Below are 17,207 nucleotides of genomic sequence, written 5' to 3' on the forward strand. Positions count from 1 at the left end.
TTATTATATATAGAGAATTCAGATGCAAGAGCTACATGATGTGATCAATTTACTTGATTAACAGCTGGTGTCACACCCTTGCAATCTTGTAACAATTCTTGTAGATGGTTAATTGTGTAATTAGATACACCTATTGATCTTATTAAACCTCTTTCCTTCAAGTCTACCAATTTGTACCAAGTCTTTGCCCTGAGGTCTGGATTCTTTGGTGAATTCTCTGGTATACCAGATGCACCAGGCCAGTGAATCAAATACAGGTCAAGGTATGTGGTGTTAAGTGCTTTAAGAGATTTTTGCACAGACCTTTCTATTCCAACTGGATTTCCGTTTTCACTTGGCGCTATTAAAAACATACAGATTTAATTCGATGATGTATTATTAAATTTATTGTTAATACACACCAAGTTTGGTTGTAATAAAAATATCGTTCCTCTGCAGATTATACTTCGGTAATAAAGTTTTCAACGCATTGCCAATATCTTCTTCGTTGTGGTAGACGACAGCTGTGTCTGTTGGAATGAAATTACAATAAAACATAAAATAATGTACTTATCTGTGAGTTACATTTCACGTACCAATAGAACGAAATCCTACTTTCAAACTTTCGTCAATCACTTCGTATATTATATCTCTCCCTTGAATCTTGTAAGTCCCGACTGAAGTAAAAATTATTTAATAAAAGAATAGTAAATTACACGTAAAACTTGCGCACTATTTTGGATATCGTAAACATACTTCCAACGTAAGGCATGACGAAGCCAGTCGATAGACGAAAGGTTTCTTCTAAGCAGCTCATAATAAATTATAATATTTTGTTCTTTAAAATCGAGAAATTAATGTGGAATTATAAATAAAATTCTGGATCTCCGGAGGTTTTCGTTCAAATACATATATAATATACGTGTGTATGTAGTTTCGTTTTATACCAACCACTATGCTCGAGGCACTCGCTAAAATCACTACAAGGAAGATTAACGCAGAGGAAGGTAGGTTGTGGTAGGTTGCGCAAGTAAAATGTCGTTTCATCAATTCAATCCATTAACTGGTCGCTTAAGACAATCCTCTCAATTACAATCTCTTTACCCATTAGTAAGTATTTACGAATGAAAGTTAAATTAAATTGATAATCGATTTGGAAGCACATTCTGCGAAGCGTTTCAATAGAACGTCGACAAGTGCTTAACTACGCTCGTTCATATTTTGTTTCTACCTGCTTTATAATTTATTGATCTTACAATTGAGTCTTTATAAGTCAAGCGCTTAAAATTCAGTTGTTTTAATAATAATGTGTGATCTATTTTATGTTTTGAGAATGAGTTAAATATATGAGGATTGTGTTGCCTGCAGGTCTTTATGTAACAGGCTCTATCAGCAAGGAATAACTCAGATGATTGACATAATTCATAAAATAATGCATTTACATCAGTTATATTTGTTACATATTTGTGTTGCAGTCTCCTAGACCGTTAGAAAAATCAGAACAAATAATGATGTACGACACGAATAAAACCAAACCGGTAACAACACCTCAACAGGGTGCTAAGCGTTTCGCTTCTACGGTAGATGCTACAGTAGCGAAATTCCAAAAAGCATACCAGGTAAATTCATGTTTCTATTAAAAATGGTATTATTTCCACTGACGACAATATTTATTTTCAAGGTTGACCCGTCAAAACCAACGTATCTTTTACGTGGCAAATCAGACAGATTGCTTCTCGGTATAAATACCGCAATTTGTGTTACCAGTTTTGTAATCAACATGTATTACATGAATGTACTGAGAAAGAAGTTCTCCCAATAATAAATTATAGAAAAATCGATTTGTGGTTTAGACGATTGAGGAAGATGTGATGTTGAAATGCAATACAATATTAGAGGTACTATTGCAAATAAATAATTATGTCTACTCTCTTCTATTTTATTCCATCCTCAAATTTTTTATTTCGATTTTGACAAAAGAAGCTGGCCCACTGTATCTCGTCTAACTCGTTTTCTTTATTGAAGGTATTTAGGACTCGTCTGTATCACTGACGCTGTATTCTTTCCAGAGGAAATTTTATAAACGTACAAGTACGGTGATTATTGGTTCTGCTTTTAATAATAAATTGTAATAATCGGATATGTCTACAAAGTGGTGCTGTTCATTTCTAGCTCTGTAAATTCTCGCGATTGATGAATCTCGAGATGATTTTTTGCTTCCAAAAATATGGTCACCTTATATCTAAGACCAGAGAAAATAATGTAATCGAAATAGCATGTAACAAGGATTACAATGACAATTAGAGACTAACGTAAAGATTTAATAAAAATTGTTGGAACAGGCAGTGTTTAGATATTCTAAATAAAGAAAAATGAATATACAATAAATAATAACCTCTTTTTAAAATCAAACATCACCGTTAGGTTGCGCCAGGTTGCGCTACCACATGTTTACTTTCGATGAGCTGTCAAAACATAGCAGAAGCAAAAATGAAACATTTATTGTTAGATAATTCGTTCACTTTCGCGACTGCGACTTCGTTCTAGTACAATAAGTATAATATTATCACTAAACGCAACTACGCAAGTTAACAGGAATTAATTCAGAATGGACGAGAATACGATATCAGCTGTGGCGTTCCACCCGATTATTTCATCGATACAAAAAATTGCACTTTACGAGACGAAATCAGTAAGATCACTTTATAAATAAAAAGTAATTTAGTTATTAGAGAGCGATGCGAAGTGCGATTTATATTTCAGAGGTTTTATTTAATGGCTTCGAATAATACCCTTACACGGTTCCGTGTATTGAAGATAGATCGAACGGAGCCAAAGGAATTAATCGTTATTGACGATAAAAGGGAGTACACCCACGATGAAATCCAGGATCTCGTAGATATGATTGACATGGGTAATCGTACGCGTGCTGGACAACGAAACAATGTTGGCGGAGTCACCAGGATTGTTTCAGCCTTTGGTATTGTTGGTAAGCAACGCTTCGATCAACCTGTACATTTTTTATATCTATTACTGATGCATGTTACATGCTTCTACAATATAAGAAATGTTTATATAAGCAAGATACAAATAATAGATACACATATATTGTTTTAATATATTAATCGTTGTGCTAGAGGTATAGCTTGAGCTTTCGCATTATGCATGTTTTATCTGTGCCTGCATGTTTCATTGCGTTCTAATACCGGGCACACGATAACTCATATATTTAATAGTATAACTGAATAAAAGCGCCGTTGAGAAATGTACAATACCCTTAGTATCTTATTTGCTTGCTAACAAAGGCAACGTTCACAAAGAATCTACACCTGAAGCTGGTGTATCAGAGGAATCTGAACACCAAGACTATCAGAAACCATTGCATAAGCCAACTCAAACTAAATTCAGCTGGAAAACGATGTGGCAGACAGACACTTTTCCCCGACTAATATCAGCTTTCGGTCTTATTGGTAAGGTCCACTGAGTTTATAATATTTCAACTCATAATGCTCGAACGACGCTGCGAATTAAAATGATCCGTCATAAAGAAGTAGAATTAATTTTGATCCGACGAATGGTCTCTATGCCATTTTTGTAATCGACTATTAAATATGCTGAGATATTACAGTATTCATTCGTTCGAAATTATATTTGCATGACGTTTAGCATTTAATCATAGAATTAAGCATGTTGTGCACTTTATATTAGATGATAATTAAGGCTTGCCATTCGACATTTATTTGTCGTTAGTACATATTAACTGAAAAATATCGACAGGTTTCATACGTTTCTTGGAAGGATATTATATAATCCTTGTCACTAAACGACGTAAGGTGGCTGTAATAGGGCATCATACGATATACAAAATAGAGGATACGTCGATGATTTATATTCCAAGCGACACTGTTCGAGTCTTTCATCCCGACGAACAGAGATACGTTAAAATGTTTCAAAGTATTGACCTTAAGAGTAACTTCTACTTCAGCTACTCTTACGATTTGACGCACACTTTGCAAAGTAACATGAGCCCACCGAAACACATCAAGTCTGATATTTATAATAACAGAGACACCGAGGATGCAGAAAACTTTTTTAATATGTGGGCACCTAAAAAGAATCAGGGTAAAAGGTATGTTATAATAATTGAGACGAATAAAATGTTTTCGAACCCAGATATTTAGTTCTACATGTTTTCAGTGATGTGGAGAAATACCTCGATTACGGAATACGAAGCAATCCGCATCGTCGGTTTGTATGGAATTCGCATTTGTTAAAACCAGTAGAGAAAGACTTGCATCCCGATTGGATTTTATATATTACTCATGGTTTTATCGGGCAGTCGAATGTCAGCATTTTTGGAAGGTCTATGTACGTAACTCTTATAGCCAGAAGGAGTAATAAATACGCTGGCACCAGATTTTTGAAACGCGGAGCCAACTTCGATGTACGTATAATTAAATTTCTTGAATTTTGTTATATTTAAATTATATTAAAATAAAAACTGTAAATCGAAGGGAGACGTGGCCAACGAAGTAGAAACAGAGCAGATCGTACACGATTCTGGGGTGAGCTCTTTGAGTAAAGGACGCTTCAGTTCGTTTGTTCAAATGCGAGGCTCCGTCCCAGCACACTGGAGTCAAGACGTTAGTAAAATGGTCCCTAAGCCTACTATCACTTGTGACTTGGCTGATCCTTACGTGGAAACAGCAGGTGCACATTTTAATCAACTCCTAAGAAGGTATGGTTCTCCAATTATAATTCTGAATCTCGTTAAGAAACGTGAGAAGAAGAAACACGAAAGTACTCTGAGCGAGGAATTGGGCATGGCTGTTAAATATTTAAACCAATTTCTGCCGCCGGAACATCATATTCAGTACATAAGTTTCGACATGGCTCGAATGAACAAGAGGAAAAAAGTGAACGTTATGGCACGATTGGGGAACATAGCGCATAACGCAGTTTTGAAGACGGGAATCTTTCAGTCTCAAGATTCATATTACAGCCAAAGAAATTTATTTTGCCTGCAACCGAATTATGTCAAAAAATTGTACAAGGCGAATTCATCTACGAAATCCAGTAATTCTGAATTTATTGGAGACAATAAAGACGATGAATCGAGTGATATCGAAAGAGCAGTAAGACAGTGCTTCGGTCAGAAGGGTACACTGCAAACAGGCATCATTAGAACAAATTGCGTGGATTGCTTAGATCGTACAAACACGGCACAATTCGCAATTGGAAAATCTGCGTTGGCTTTTCAATTGTGCGCCCTGGGAGTGTTAGGAACCCCGAAATTGGAGTTTGACTCTGATTGCGTACGAATGTTAGAGGAACTGTACGAGGATCACGGTGATATATTAGCATTGCAGTACGGTGGTTCTCAATTAGTGCACAGGATAAAGACTTACAGGTAACTAATATCATATATCATAATTTCAAATATTTGATTATTTATCTTGTCTTGTAAAAATGTAGAAAAACTGCACCATGGACCAGCCAGGGTAACGATATTATGCAAACTCTCAGCAGGTATTATAGCAATACGTTTAGCGATCAAGAAAAGCAGCATACAATTAATTTATTCTTAGGTAAATATGTGACTAATAGGAAACGAACGAAGTCGATGTAGAATTATTGAACGTATTTATTATAGGTTTATTTATACCTGAAGAAGGGAAGTCTCCGATTTGGGAGCTCTTAACAGATTATTATCTTCACCACAAACCTGCATGTCAGTATTTTCGCAGGACGAAGCTCTTAACGCAATGGTGGGACACTGCTGTGTTAAAGTGTCTACCATACGCCCTGGACGAAGTAACGAAAGCTTGTTCAGAAATAATACAAGTGCAAAATTCGATGGAAGAGATGATCGACGTTTATTACGATTATCACAGGTATTATTATGCGGCTGGCACATTTCAAAGAATTTATATATTTGGAATTATTCTTACAGGCCGTACGAATTATCGTTGCTCTCCGAAGTTTACGCGTATAAAATTAGCCACTCTGTTAGAGACTTTATGCCCCATTTCACAACCAGTTTTAGTCCGTTCGCAGTGCGGGTACGACCTGGTAGAGGAAGGGAAGAAGCCGGCAGTAAAAATCTAAACATGAAGAATCCTTCGATGACTGGGCAAAGTAGCACCAGTAGCACGACATCAAGCGCGAGGTGCTTAATACTATTAATTTTACTAAGTGTTTATCTAATCCGTATTTAATATTCCACAGTTCTAGTGACGATTCGAGTTCGGATGAGGATGAAAGTCATCACCATACTAATGATTTTCAGCTAATGATATCGAAAGAAAGTTCGGAATTCACGTCTTTCGAAGCACTATTTCCGTCTATGAAAAAAGTATATGGCACTCAACCCGAATATCCGAAAAGGAATGACGTAATTCTATATAAGAAGTAAATACATTCACTATTTTACGTAAATATAATGATGTAATAGAAGTTTAATTTGAAATGTCTTTGATAGATTTGCATTAATTGGTCGCAATGCAACTCATCCTACGGATTACATGAAGTTACGTTCGAAATTAATTCAACAAGCATCATTCCCTGAAGCAACAACTGCAATAGTTGAGCTACCAACAGTAAAACAATCTAGTATAAAAATATACGAGCAATATGTTAAAAGAGCTAAGGTGAGTGTACGAATTTCATTGTTTCATTTCATATAAAACTTTATATTGAAATTATACCAATTTTCTAGTCTGGTGGTTCAATACCAAATGCTAATGATATGAATTTGTATGAAAGTTACGTGAAGCAAAAACAACTGTTGAACAGACCCATATTTTCGAATTAAGGTAAACACATGTTTTATATTTTTCTAGTCAAATAAACTGAACAAGAGGAAAGTCCTGTAGTTACTTAGGTGTGTCCTTTATTATAACCATTTTTAAGAGGTGTATATGCTTGCAAAGAGAGCAAGCAGAAGTAAAGCATGTATGTCTCTACTTCAGCTTCTTCTTGGGTCGGATATTATTTGTATGTCCACATTTCTTCTTACGGCAATTAGTTGCACGGGGGTGAAGCCGGGCATAACATTTCCTGCAGATCATCTTGTCGCAGTTGTACTTCTGTGCAAGAATACGCAAAGTAGGTTCGATGACACCACCACGAAGTCGCAGAACAAGATGTAACGTGGATTCTGTTAAAAACACACAGTATGATTATTATTTCTGTTTACAAAGTAGAAATATATTTGCGATGTACCTTTCTGAATGTTATAATCGGAAAGGGTGCGTCCATCCTCCAATTGCTTTCCAGCAAAGATCAAACGCTGTTGATCGGGTGGGATTCCCTCTTTGTCTTGAATCTTTGCTTTCACATTCTCGATAGTGTCGGAAGCCTCTACCTCGAGGGTAATCGTTTTACCCGTCAGGGTTTTCACGAATATCTGCATCGTGGCGGTTCCTAATTGCCAAAATGAATAGTGTACATTTATCGAGTACTCGTAACGTAGAACTGATACAAATCGCGTGACATTTACTCGTCGATGTGCCGTTTGACGATCAATTTATCACGTTTCCAAATTCTTCGGTTTTTCTATAATTTCCAACATCGAGTTTAATGAAATGTGCAGAAATGACTAGAAAATTTCACAAATCGACATTTCGTTTGTAAACGAGTGTGCTAGCAACGTATCGTGCCGCAATTGTTTTTGAAACCCTTTTGTTTAATCGTTCGATTACGAAGCTTGGATCATTAACAATTATTAACCGACTTGCAGAACGCGTGTAAGGAAAACGTTTTACCTCTATAAGGTTCTATTAATTTATTAAAAGTCTAAGAAATATTGCGTACTTACTGTCAGCAAAACGTGCACACGACGAAAACGCAACCTAAAAAGATTTCAGATGGTGGCAGCAGTAGCACTTCCGTTCGGACTATCCCTCTAGCGGCCAACTCGTTATGATTCGAATATCAGTGTTCCTAAGTGCGTTGTGCAAGACGTGTGTTAATTAATAAAAACCTGTGAGTTAATTATTCAAAAGTGCAGGCGAAAACGATTAACAGCGATTAATTACAGGTGAGGCTTATACATAAACACATACACATAACTCACGGTTAGCGATTTTGAACACCATCTCTAGTACATAAGTATATAAGTACAACAGAGGTAGTTCTTTGAGAAGACGCAGATTGCATGTCTTAGGCCACGGTTATATGCAAATTTTAGTAGTAACCCTTAAACTTTACACTCTGACCTAGCTGCTCACCTGCCTAAAGGCCTCGCAATTAAACATTGTTCTACAGCATCTTAGAATCTATACAAATTCTGCGGGAAAAATTTCGTAATTTTTTTAACCCTTCCTCTGCCGCCATGTTTATCTTACGACGTAATTCAAATTACAAAACGAAATATTGTTGATCAGTCGTAAAAGTTATAAGATCTTTGTTAAAAGTCTAATATGTCTAAAAACTGCGTTCAATATTTGAAGCAATGAACTTTTAGAAAAAAATTTCGTTTTTCCTCAATAACTCCTAAACCGTTGGAGATACGGAAAAATTGCATAAGACCTTTCTTGTAGAGGCCGCCGAGATCTACAATTTCCATGTAAAAATTCTTCGCTATCGTCAATAGTTTACGAGTAATTTGCGAAAAACTGTTTTTTCGTTTTTTGTTAATAACTCGTAAACTATTAATGCTAGCGACAAACTTTTATATGGAAATTGTAGATCTCGGCGGCCTCTACAAGAAAGGTCTTATGCAATTTTCCCGTATCTCCAACGGTTTAGGAGTTATTGAGGAAAAACGAAATTTTTTTCTAAAAGTTCGCCGTTTCGAGGCTGGGATGCCAAATAATCATATGTAACTCGTTAAATATTAACGCTAGCGAAAAATTTTTACATGGAAATTGTAGATCTCGGCGGCCTCTACAAGAAAGGTCTTATGCAATTTTCCCGTATCTCCAACGGTTTAGGAGTTATTGAGGAAAAACGAAATTTTTTTCTAAAAGTTCGCCGTTTCGAGGCTGGGATGCCAAATAATCATATGTAACTCGTTAAATATTAACGCTAGCGAAAAATTTTTACATGGAAATTGTAGATCTCGGCGGCCTCTACAAGAAAGGTCTTATGCAATTTTCCCGTATCTCCAACGGTTTAGGAGTTATTGAGGAAAAACGAAATTTTTTTCTAAAAGTTCGCCGTTTCGAGGCTGGGATGCCAAATAATCATATGTAACTCGTTAAATATTAACGCTAGCGAAAAATTTTTACATGGAAATTGTAGATCTCGGCGGCCTCTACAAGAAAGGTCTTATGCAATTTTCCCGTATCTCCAACGGTTTAGGAGTTATTGAGGAAAAACGAAATTTTTTTCTAAAAGTTCGCCGTTTCGAGGCTGGGATGCCAAATAATCATATGTAACTCGTTAAATATTAACGCTAGCGAAAAATTTTTACATGGAAATTGTAGATCTCGGCGGCCTCTACAAGAAAGGTCTTATGCAATTTTCCCGTATCTCCAACGGTTTAGGAGTTATTGAGGAAAAACGAAATTTTTTTCTAAAAGTTCGCCGTTTCGAGGCTGGGATGCCAAATAATCATATGTAACTCGTTAAATATTAACGCTAGCGAAAAATTTTTACATGGAAATTGTAGATCTCGGCGGCCTCTACAAGAAAGGTCTTATGCAATTTTCCCGTATCTCCAACGGTTTAGGAGTTATTGAGGAAAAACGAAATTTTTTTCTAAAAGTTCGCCGTTTCGAGGCTGGGATGCCAAATAATCATATGTAACTCGTTAAATATCGAAGTTAGAAGAAAAATTCATAGAATCTTTCTTGTTGAGGACGTCAGGGCTTATAATTTCTGTATAAAAAGCTTTCTAAGGTACATAAACTTTTGGGATTGACTGTATAGCCAATACATCCTTAAAGGATATTCAGATTCTGGGCTTCTTTCTAGTGTTGGAACACGGAACGTAGTTTATTAACTTTGTTAATAAGTCGTGCGCTTCATTTATTGATAAGTGAGAGCATTATTTGGTAAGGATTTGCGAGCCAGCAGTAAGTGGCAACTTTCCAGACAGGCCGGACGATTCGTCAAATTTCGTCCGCGTCCTTGCGATTTCTCACGGGTATATGCCCGTAGAATGCGTTCCATAAACTCGAATGAGTTTTGTGATACTTTGAAGAGGTATAGGAAGTTTTATGATACTCTCTGCCGCGTTGAATGCCTTTGCATTCGTTGAACGCGAATCCCTTTATATCACCTAAGTCGTGAGGCGGCGCGTTTCGTGTAAGAAGGTAGATAAGAAAGAAATACGAAGGTAGGCGAGGGAAATGCGTAAAATGTATCATAAATTTTCCGATAGTGGCGTATAGGCCATGAAATCGTTGACAAGGCTCAATCCACTTATCTATTTACTTTTATCGACGTCTTAAGATTGCTAACACGGATCTTGAGAATAATGAAGCGCGTCATTTAATAAACAATGCAGTTGCAGAGATGTTTTTCTTGACGAAATGTCAGCCAAAGTATGTCCGAGTAATTAGTGACACTGTTTCAAATATTTGACACAGTTTCCTATCGATGTGACGCACGACTCTCACAGATGAAATCGGCTAGGTAGAACGAAGCAACAAAATTGCTTTTGTAATCCGTTTGGAGATTGCTTCATCGGGCTGTTCCTGTTTTTGCACGATGTAACGGGGAAGTTGTAAATCTACATCGGAGCTTGATATCGAAGTTTCCTCATTATAAATCCGTCGCTTTCTCTACACCAGATCGTACACATCTCGATTCGTTATATTGATAAATCGCGTTGGAGGAAGTTGTTCCGAGTTGTTGAACTGTAATAAAGTTAACCGGAGTCTCAAGGCTATTGTGGAAATTGAACGGTAACTGGATTTTGGTTTAGATGGACCAGCTATGCCCGGGAATACCAATTAGCGGTAATTTCGCCGACGAACAGGACGAATGTTAATACCGAGAAATGAATTGCAATTAATCCGAGCGTTAAAATGCAACTCTCGCTACACGATTGCATTTGTATTCCTCTTATACAGGCTGGTTCACCAAATATTACCTAATCGATTTTCGTCGTTATTATTATATGTAGCAAATAATGTTTTATACAATGTTCAATGGTTTCGTATTTCTTCTATACATGTTGGTTCACCAGATATTACCACCTCGATTTTCGTCGTTACTATTATATGTAATACAGAATGCATTTACATGTACTTTATGTACTTACATGTACTTAATTTTTACATGACTTGCCATACAATCCAAAAAACCATACAATCTCATTAAAAAAAATGTTGACGACCTTCATATCTCTTCTGTGTGTCCACCTAGGTAGTTCACAATACCAGAACGTGTCTCTCTCGAAACCATTCTATATGTTCTTCGCTATGGACAATAATAATGACGAAAATCGATGTGGTAATATCTAGTGAACCACCCTGTACACATGAATCACTTTATGACAGAGAAGTGAAGCGACTTGTATATTTCCATCAAACGTGTGATGACTACTTTATAACGTGGCTATCGGACAGAATAATATCGACACGGAAACACTATAAATTCACGGGGAACGCTGGCGCAGGTCGTATCGTATCGTGGCTCTGACGTTCGCGCGAATGGCCTTTATTTACGGAACTATCGGTTGAGTTTTACCCTAGTATTTACCTTCCCCTCCGAAGAACAGCGGATGTTCAGCGCAAACGGTACCGGCGCGGCCCGATGTCGTCATTTCTGGGCGCAATTGTTGTTGCTGCAATTGCAGCTATGACACTTGACCGCTCGCGCATTAGTGGATATCTGTATTCCGTGTCCGGCCGCGATTTCCATTTACACGCGGCGCACGCTACTGTGTATACTCTTATCCTTAAACGTACGAATTAAACGGTAACAATGCCGCGACGTTATCTCCGGAAATTTCGAATGGGCGGTCGATTAAGCGCGACACTTTTGGCTTTATCGAAAAGTTCCGTATCGTAAACCCGGCTTGTTAATGAATTCCCTCAGGCGGGATCGCCTGTTCGTTAGAATAGTTAATAACGGTGACATGGATCACGCGCAAGTATCACCCGCGGCAGCCTAACTATGCTCGCGTTGACATTAATGAGAGTAACGTGTTCTTGTATGCGACAAAGGTTTGTCCCTGATCCCTCTTCCCCCGATATCCTCCGGACAATCTGCCACAAATTGTAATCACGCCTGAGTACTTACCATTTACCCGTTTTACATTTTTCTCATATTCGTTACAGAACTTTGGTCGGAGTGTAAGGAGACACGGCGGCACGTGAATATTCGTCGGATGAACGCAGCCGCTCATCATCGTCTCTATCCCGGACACGTAGGCAGGTGAGTTTACCCCTGAGCAAACTAATAATGGAAAAGCCCGTTCGAGTTAGTAAGATCATTAAACTGGCGGTACCCGCGATACACCGCGCCGGCTAAAATTGAAGTCTAACTTGAAGGTGAACTCGTCCAACTACGGTTAACCTTTCATGACACTTTGACCTCGACTCGCGTACCCCTTTTACGGTTGAACCTCGGTTGCCGGATCGAAAGTCGAATCTATCGATTATGTCGACGCGGTGCCTAACGTTCCTCCGCAACCTTTTGTACCCTTTTACCTTTTGTTCTTCGACTTACGGCCTCCGCCGCAGACCCTCCGGCTCCCGCCAGCCCCATCGGCGAACGGAATCGGAGAAGTGCAATTAAAAGTTGTTACCAACGTGGCCCGAAATGAGATTTAATCGTGGTTGTGCTTCTTAGCCGTAATTAGAGATCATTGATGAGTGAACGCGTATATCCTCTTTTATACCTCGAGTCCCGATCCGACTCGTAAGTTTCCGCGCAATTTATCATTCTCCGTCTATTCGACGGGCTGTCCGTTACATTTACATTAGGATTTCGTAAATCACTGTTCATCGATGGAAAATCAAAGACGCTGTGAGTTATCACGTCGCCATTATTCACCACCCGATGTTTCGCGTTTATTGAAAGGTCGAGTGGAAATAATAACGATGGACAGTGTTAATCCCATTTGCGTTGCCAGCGCGAGGCCTCCCATACCGCGCGAGCTTCGATAAGGGGCCGACGAATTTCCGAGTTTTATCGGCGCCGTAAAATTTATACGCGCTTACATACAAATGAAAATTCCTTTTATGCAATCCAACCGATAATAACTCGGCCGCGAGTATATCAGTACCGCGGAACGAGTGCGAAACGCCTCGAAATAAAACGTTTCCATCGGGACTGGCTGGTTTCACCTCCTCGGTTATTCACGTTCTGCCCGTTCAGCCGAATCCGTCGATTCTCTTTAAGCCCGATTTTTATCGTTCCCGACAATAACTACTTCTCTTATTATAAAAGATGCACGGAAAGAGAAATAAAACGGAACGGGCATCCCATATTGCGCCGCATGCTCTGCCGTACAATAAACATGCTTGGTTGCGATTCCGCCAGAGTTTGCATGGGAACGTGGGTGAGGGGGGGTTGCTGGTCGGATTCTTTTCTTCCGCATAGTAAAAAGTGGATTGATGGCGGGCATCGCGTAGCGTACGTGCGCGGGGAGGGCGGACGGGTACGTGCAGTTTCGAATGCGGTAGGTGCAACCGTGCAGGTAGGACACGCAATGCAGTTTCGTGGAAATTAGGTCAGTGAGTTTTCGGGTTAGACAGAGAGGGGACGGGACGGGGCTGTTTGAGAGAGGAAAGAACGAGGGGACGGTAGCAGGGGGAAAGAGGAAGAAACTAGTTGTGTAGGAGAGCTCGGGGTAAGAGGGATCGATGAACAGGGAGGGAGGGAGGCTGGGAAACGAACGCGTAACCGGAGGGTTGCTGGACCAGGGTTAGAGGTTGTCGTCATCGCGGTGGGTGGGGTTGCGGCGAGATATCGTGGATCAGACGGCGCCGGGAGAAGGACGTACCGCGAGTTTTCGGGCCGTGCAAGGGAAAAAGGGAATAAATGTATGTAAATTAAACGTCCTCCGACACTTTATTTAGTGCGAGAGTTTAAAGGAGCTACCTTGCCTCTCGCAGACTCGCTGAATAAGAAAGTTTTCGCTGGCTCGGCGGACAGAATGAAAAGAAGATACATACGTATGTGTGCGCGTGGTCGTAGTTCGTACGGTTTTTATTTCGTTACGAAGTATTCGATGTATTTAACGTTCGAGCGGTGCGAAATGTCGCACCGGTCTAACCGAACGTGTTCACGGTATTTTTAGCCCCGGTCCGCGATAACGGCGCGACACGAAATTCTTTCAGCCTCTGTGCTTGATTCATTACCGAGTAGAGCATTATAGTGGTCTGTAATTAACGTTCCGCGACGATGAATAGAGCGGGCGCCATTCGAAACCGGTCCGGGACGGATAAAACGGTCCCTTCTTCCTTTGATTCCGGCGAAACCAGGCCGGAAGTCAGCGGTCGCGCACCCGCTTCCGGTTCTAAACCGCGGTGCCTGACTCTCGCGTTATTTCATCTTTCACACCGTGAATAGCCGGCCCATCCGCGGCGCAGCTGCAATGTCGATCGCGATAGTATTGTAACGAATCGACGAATGATCCAACGTTGCAACGTTTGCAAAGGAAATCTCATGGCCTGAATGGGATTCAATAGATTTTTTTTACAAAATTGTAGCTTGTGAGGTAGATGGTCCAATTACTGCTCAGTTGAACATAAAAAACGATGTATGAATGAAATTTTATAACGAAAAGTAGTTTCGCAGAATTTAATATATGTTTAGATGATTAAAAAAATTCCTGTGAAACGCAGGCTCGTACACATCTCTAATATCTGCATTTCCTCTCACTTTCAGTCAGAATTTAGTGTTCTTATTTCTACTCACCCATGTCTGTCTTTTATTCAAGTCACGTCTGTTTTTACTGAGAAATCGTCAAGTATTTATGTTACTAAAGGGGAGGGTGTAAAATAATCAACAATAATTATTTTGATTTTGTTACGTTTATTTATGACTATTTTTGTGTACAATGTTAATTCTGCAATTTCCTTTTTAATTCTTATTGCTAATGGGTCTAATTGTATTTCCTTTACGAATTTCCGATAAGTTATTACTTAAAAACAATGCAGATAAATATGTATATTCATAGTTACAACTTTCTCTAGTCAGAACATTAGCGACAGCTTATAATAGCATGCATGCTGTTATTCACGTTCTCGTATTAAAATAAACGAGTAACGTAATTTAACTTTTCCATTATAAAAGTACACATTTCCTAAACACTGCGCGCACCTTTGGTACACTAAAAGTTCCTTTGCGTTGTTTGAAGTCCTTAATTTCGCAGTCACGTAAGGTAAATGTCCCAATTTCTACTCACTGGCGTATTTTTTCATAATTTTACATGTTACCGTATAATTATAGAGAAACAAGCTAGTGAATAGAATATTTTATATTAAAATTATAGAAACATAGGACAGTGAACAGAATTTCTTATCTTAAAATTATAGAAAAATAGCCCAGTGGATAGAAATTGGGATATCTTCCTGATTGAAATTTTTATCCGTTTAAACATTTGTTACTTGCACCGTTTACTTGAAATCAGGCGAAAGAAATAGCAACAGTTTAATGGTAGAAGGGAAGAAAATTGATGTTGGTAATAACCATTATGAGACATAAAACGTGTCGTATTATGGTATTAACGGTGAGTTCGCTTTATCGGGACAGTACCTGCGTCACCTTCACCTCATTCTAGTTCCGTACCAGTATTTGTACAGCAATTGATCTAGGTCGCGTTATTATCGCACTTCTTCCAATATCCGTGTGCACTAATGTGTTTCCGCGGGAGAAGAAAAACGTTGCCCCGGTAAGTAAATTTCAACCCGGCCGCATTAACCCCGACAAAAACGTTCCGGCGAAACAAGATTCTCTACGAAATTTAATTTCGCCGTCTCAAATCCGACCTCTCGTTACGCTTGCAAACAGCGGATTACTTTTTACAAGCGAACGCGTTAACATTTCGTCGGCGTCTCACGCCTGATTGCAGCCGACTTCGTTTCCTTCCCTATCCCGTCGTCCCTTTGTGCCCGGCTGGAAATTCGGCGAACGCCACGGAGTCGCGAAGTTGCGTATTACAAGCTGCAGCCAGCGCAGGGTTTCCTTCAATAATGGACCGGGCCAAATAGTCTAATTTACCCGGCGACCGCTCCGCCGGCCTGCCTGAATATGCATGTGTGCCCGAGCCATTCACGACGGCGAAGACGATGGGAGACGACGTCGTAGACGCCCGACCCCTCGTCGACGGAAGTTACACGCCGGAAGCGAACAGACGTAGTCACCGGTCGCACTTCGCGCCCGGTCTCTCCGCTCCGCGAGCCGCGTGCGTGCACGGAGTACACCTCTCTTCATACCTTATTAGGCGACGCGAACATTGTCTCGCGTGCGCTCCAAATTGGGTCAGTTGACGTAATGCATCGCGTACCTATAGAAAGCATCGCGTGTGTTCTCATACTGTATTGAAATTTAGTTTGCTAGAAACATTACGTTCATCTTTCTATTTATTTTTCATACGCCTGAAATGACGTTAGATATTCTTATGCAGCTTTTACGGATAGGCTGGATATTAGGGAGTTCGATCCGGTTTGATACGTCGATAGCTTCCTCATCCGGAAGCGATTAAAGGAATCTCGATCATCGTGAGCCATATTCCAGGGATAATTCCAGGTGGTTCGCGTCGCTGCACAGATTGCATTTCCTATCGTCATCCGTGATACTGCGAAAGTATCATCTCGCGAGATTTACCTCCCGCGCGTCTTATTCCACTCAGAGGCGAGACGAAAGGATTCTAAGCAACGCGTAGGCAGCGTAGGAACGGAAAACTTACTTTTACTCTCGATTCGTTCTTCGGATTCGATTATGAACTGTAAACTAACTAAGTTAACCGTCACGGGTTGCCGGCTGCCGCGACGCGAGTTTGCGTGCCACGAAACCGACTGCAGCCACCACCGCAGAATTTCAGTCCCGGGGGCCAGCATTAAACGAGTTTCTAATATACATTCCTAACTGCGCCACTTGTGCCCGCTTGATCGGATATTCAATCAGGCTGCGCGTTCGGGAATTTATGGCACCGGGCACTCGACGATCGACCAAATTTTCCGTGGGAATGTTGCCGCCGTCGTCGCGCTGGTTAAGACAGTCTTTTTTAGACTGTCGTGCTCGTGCATTATACAATAGCGATGCACGGCCCTTTTTCATTATCCATTGTGCAAATCAATTCAGTGGCACGTAGGTACAGC

The 17,207-nt window shown here is 39.9% G+C and overlaps 4 protein-coding genes across 6 annotated transcripts in view; 2 read left to right on the plus strand and 2 right to left on the minus strand.

Moving 5' to 3' along the window:
- The window catches only part of LOC108624179 (glyoxal reductase-like), a 1,836-nt gene extending 834 nt beyond the window's left edge, over nt 1-1,002 (minus strand). The window contains exons 1-4 of the mRNA XM_018023293.2: nt 736-1,002; nt 576-656; nt 402-509; nt 54-340 (exon numbers count right to left, since the gene is read on the minus strand). Coding sequence (XP_017878782.1) covers nt 54-340; nt 402-509; nt 576-656; nt 736-796 — 537 coding nt within the window. The 5' untranslated portion in view covers nt 797-1,002. The remainder of the gene's footprint in view (nt 1-53; nt 341-401; nt 510-575; nt 657-735) is intronic.
- Nucleotides 1,002-1,820, plus strand: LOC108624181 (uncharacterized). Its single transcript, XM_018023296.2, has 3 exons — nt 1,002-1,089; nt 1,455-1,598; nt 1,661-1,820. The coding sequence occupies exons 1-3, from the start codon at nt 1,015-1,017 to the stop codon at nt 1,799-1,801; spliced, it is 360 nt and encodes a 119-aa protein (XP_017878785.1). The 5' UTR covers nt 1,002-1,014; the 3' UTR covers nt 1,802-1,820.
- A 556-nt stretch (nt 1,821-2,376) lies between these two features.
- Nucleotides 2,377-17,207, plus strand: part of FIG4 (polyphosphoinositide phosphatase FIG4) — a 26,800-nt gene continuing 11,969 nt past the window's right edge. Inside the window, exons 1-13 of one of the 3 annotated variants that reach the window (XR_003389065.1) lie at nt 2,377-2,671; nt 2,743-2,968; nt 3,285-3,449; nt 3,757-4,108; nt 4,177-4,423; nt 4,494-5,389; nt 5,455-5,567; nt 5,633-5,873; nt 5,933-6,148; nt 6,208-6,390; nt 6,461-6,629; nt 6,698-6,794; nt 12,216-12,312. Coding sequence is in view for 2 of the 3 variants with exons in the window: in XM_018023290.2 (XP_017878779.1) it covers nt 2,588-2,671; nt 2,743-2,968; nt 3,285-3,449; nt 3,757-4,108; nt 4,177-4,423; nt 4,494-5,389; nt 5,455-5,567; nt 5,633-5,873; nt 5,933-6,148; nt 6,208-6,390; nt 6,461-6,629; nt 6,698-6,793 (2,988 nt within the window). In the remaining variant the exon portion in view is untranslated. Of the gene's footprint in view, nt 2,672-2,742; nt 2,969-3,284; nt 3,450-3,756; nt 4,109-4,176; nt 4,424-4,493; nt 5,390-5,454; nt 5,568-5,632; nt 5,874-5,932; nt 6,149-6,207; nt 6,391-6,460; nt 6,630-6,697; nt 6,858-12,215; nt 12,313-17,207 lie in introns of those variants that run through there. The other 2 variants (XM_018023290.2, XM_018023291.2) reach the window with 2 other exon arrangements.
- On the minus strand, nt 6,847-7,903 carry RpL40 (ribosomal protein L40). Its single transcript, XM_018023294.2, has 3 exons — nt 7,799-7,903; nt 7,204-7,404; nt 6,847-7,138 (listed from the first exon to the last, which is right to left on the minus strand). Exons 2-3 carry the CDS (start codon nt 7,391-7,393, stop codon nt 6,942-6,944), a joined length of 387 nt encoding a protein of 128 aa, XP_017878783.1. The 5' UTR covers nt 7,394-7,404; nt 7,799-7,903; the 3' UTR covers nt 6,847-6,941.

Source organism: Ceratina calcarata, unplaced genomic scaffold (assembly GCF_001652005.2).
Source record: "Ceratina calcarata isolate Rehan_Ccalc_2016 unplaced genomic scaffold, ASM165200v1 scaffold301.2, whole genome shotgun sequence".
Taxonomy (NCBI): Eukaryota; Metazoa; Arthropoda; class Insecta; order Hymenoptera; family Apidae; genus Ceratina; species Ceratina calcarata.